This window comes from Thalassophryne amazonica, chromosome 13 (genome assembly GCF_902500255.1).
Source record: "Thalassophryne amazonica chromosome 13, fThaAma1.1, whole genome shotgun sequence".
In the NCBI taxonomy this organism is placed as follows: domain Eukaryota; kingdom Metazoa; phylum Chordata; class Actinopteri; order Batrachoidiformes; family Batrachoididae; genus Thalassophryne; species Thalassophryne amazonica.
This window is the reverse complement of record NC_047115.1, coordinates 24,859,518-24,861,768: the sequence shown is the minus strand read 5'-3', so window position 1 is coordinate 24,861,768 and position 2,251 is coordinate 24,859,518. Positions and strand designations below refer to the sequence as shown.

The 2,251-nt window shown below is 50.5% G+C and overlaps 1 protein-coding gene across 1 annotated transcript; it reads right to left on the bottom strand.

Annotated features, from left to right (window-relative positions):
* Window positions 1-518: 518 nt before the first annotated feature.
* On the bottom strand, window positions 519-1,720 carry olig3 (oligodendrocyte transcription factor 3). The gene has a single exon (XM_034184829.1). The coding sequence runs from the start codon at window positions 1,615-1,617 to the stop codon at window positions 703-705; it is 915 nt and encodes a 304-aa protein (XP_034040720.1). The 5' UTR covers window positions 1,618-1,720; the 3' UTR covers window positions 519-702.
* Between the last annotated feature and the right edge of the window lie 531 nt (window positions 1,721-2,251).

Genomic DNA, 2,251 nt, shown 5'->3' with positions numbered 1-2,251 from the left:
CACAATGTACAAAAATAAAGACACAGGGTCTCTGGGCAAATTCAGTTTAACAAAAGAGATCATGCTGTGACGTCTGCAGGCCACAAAGGCCTTTCACCGTGTAAGAGCATGCACAAAAAGAAACCCCAACACAAATGCACACAGTGTGTCCTGCAAAATTATAATAATAATTATATATATATATATATATATATATATATATATATATATATATATATATATATATATATATATATATATATATATATATATATATATATATATATATATATATATATATAAATCATTGTGTCATTTTTCGCCAAAAACAAAATTATTTGAACTCAAGTTTTCAATCCTTGGTACAAGGCACAGAGAGCATTCTTCGTTTCCACAAAATGACACACAATTAAAATAAAATAAAATGCAAAACGAAATCTAAAATGTTCATGCGTCCTCCATCATTTTTCACATTGTGATTAAAAGTGGCTCAACACAAAGAGGATTCTGACATGGTGTTTACGTGACACAACTTTTCCGTTTTACCTTTCATTTGGTTAAAAAAACATTATAAGTCCTTGTTACAAGGAAGAAAATAACTTTTTTTTCTCATACACTAAACAAGAAAACGAACATCGCATGCATCAATGAGGCCAAATCCACCCACATGCCCTGAAATTTCTATTTACAAGCTTGGCTGTGTCTCTGCGAGTCTCTCGGGCATCATTTCATCCCCTCTTTGCTCTCCGCTGTCAGTCTCGTGAGGCCTGTGGAGGTGATAGGGATGTGGGGAGGAGGAGGAGGAGGCACCTGGCAGATGGTGCACGGACATGGCAGTCCGGCCCAGTGCTGGAACCCCGAACCCAGCTGAAGCCCCGGAGGCGCGGCCGGGGAGCCCTTCATCAGGGAGTGCGGCGCCCGCATGGACGTCAGTCCCGGCAGCGCGCTCGTCAGCGTGGACGACGTGGATGAAGACAGCGCGCTCCCGAGGAGTGGGTGCATCTGGTGCGCGGCGGCGGCGGCGGCAGCAGCAGCAGCGGCAGCCGCGGCGGCTGCAGCGGCGGGGCCGCCGCCGGAGTGTCCGCCGGCGCCGGTGGCGTGCGTCACGGTGCCGCAGTGGAACGCGGAGTGCTGACCGCCGTAAATCTCCCCCACCAGCCGCTTCATCTCATCCAGGGAGCTGGTGAGCATCAGGATGTAATTCCTGGCGAGAAGCAGCGTGGCGATCTTGGACAGTTTACGCACCGAGGGCCCGTGCGCGTAGGGCATCACCTCACGCAACCCGTCCATGGCCAGGTTGAGGTCGTGCATGCGCTTCCGCTCCCGGCCGTTAATCTTGAGGCGGAGTTGGTACATTTCCTCCTCGGTGACTTGTTTCTTCAGTTTGTATTTGCTGCTGCTGCTGCTGCTGCTGGAGCTGCTGGAGCTGCTGCTGCCCACCGGAGCGCCTTTGGACTCACCGGACCGACCTGACAGCAGGTCAGCACCGGGCATCTTCTGCTGCTCTCCGCTCTGCGTGGACGAGGACACGGAGGAGCCCACGTGATGGTGGTGGTGAAGCTGGTGGTGGTCGCGCAGAAACATGCCGTCCATGTCCGGGGAAGAGGCTCTGCTGCTCGGGCTGGAGTCGGAATTCATTTTATGGCTTCGTTTCCCGGGACGGGTAGGAGGTCGCTGCTGGCTTCCTCCCCACTCTCTCTCTTTCTCTCTCTCTCTCTCTCTCTCCCTCTCTCCCGCCCTCTCTCCTAAAGTCACCTGATGTCTCTCCTCTTTATGTCCTTTTGTCACATTAGCGGACCCTTGCTTGGTCCTGCCCGAGTTCTGGTTCTCTGCGGTCAGAAGGACTCTGATTGTGCCTTTTTATATCCGGTCAGAAAAGCGCCTTTCCCTTTCAAAGCGCCTCGTTAGGAGGACGCGCCCCGTTTTGGAAAGGGGGCGGTGTGCTTTGACTGTTCCAGTGACCAGAGAGCCTCTCCTCTCCTCTCCTCTCCTCTCCTCTCCTCTCCTCTCCTCTCCTCTCCTCTCCTCTCCTCTCTGCGCCTTTTTTGCAGAGCGCGCACTGATTTTCCGCGTTTCGTGCTATTTAACGCGTGCTGCATGCGCGGAGAAATTAAAAATTGTTGGCACTGAACAGTCAAAAGTTAAAGCAGACTGTCCGATCGTTGTCTCTCTTGCAGAATGTTATGCATTGCTCATATTTGCTGTGAAACTTTGATAAAGTTGTGTTTGTCTTTTACTGTAAGCTCAAAGAAGAAAGGGGATAGACGATGAA

Excerpts from the sequence above, each read along its gene's own strand:
- olig3 (XM_034184829.1), bottom strand. The coding sequence starts at position 1,617 with ATGAATTCCGACTCCAGCCCGAGCAGCAGAGCCTCTTCCCCGGACATG.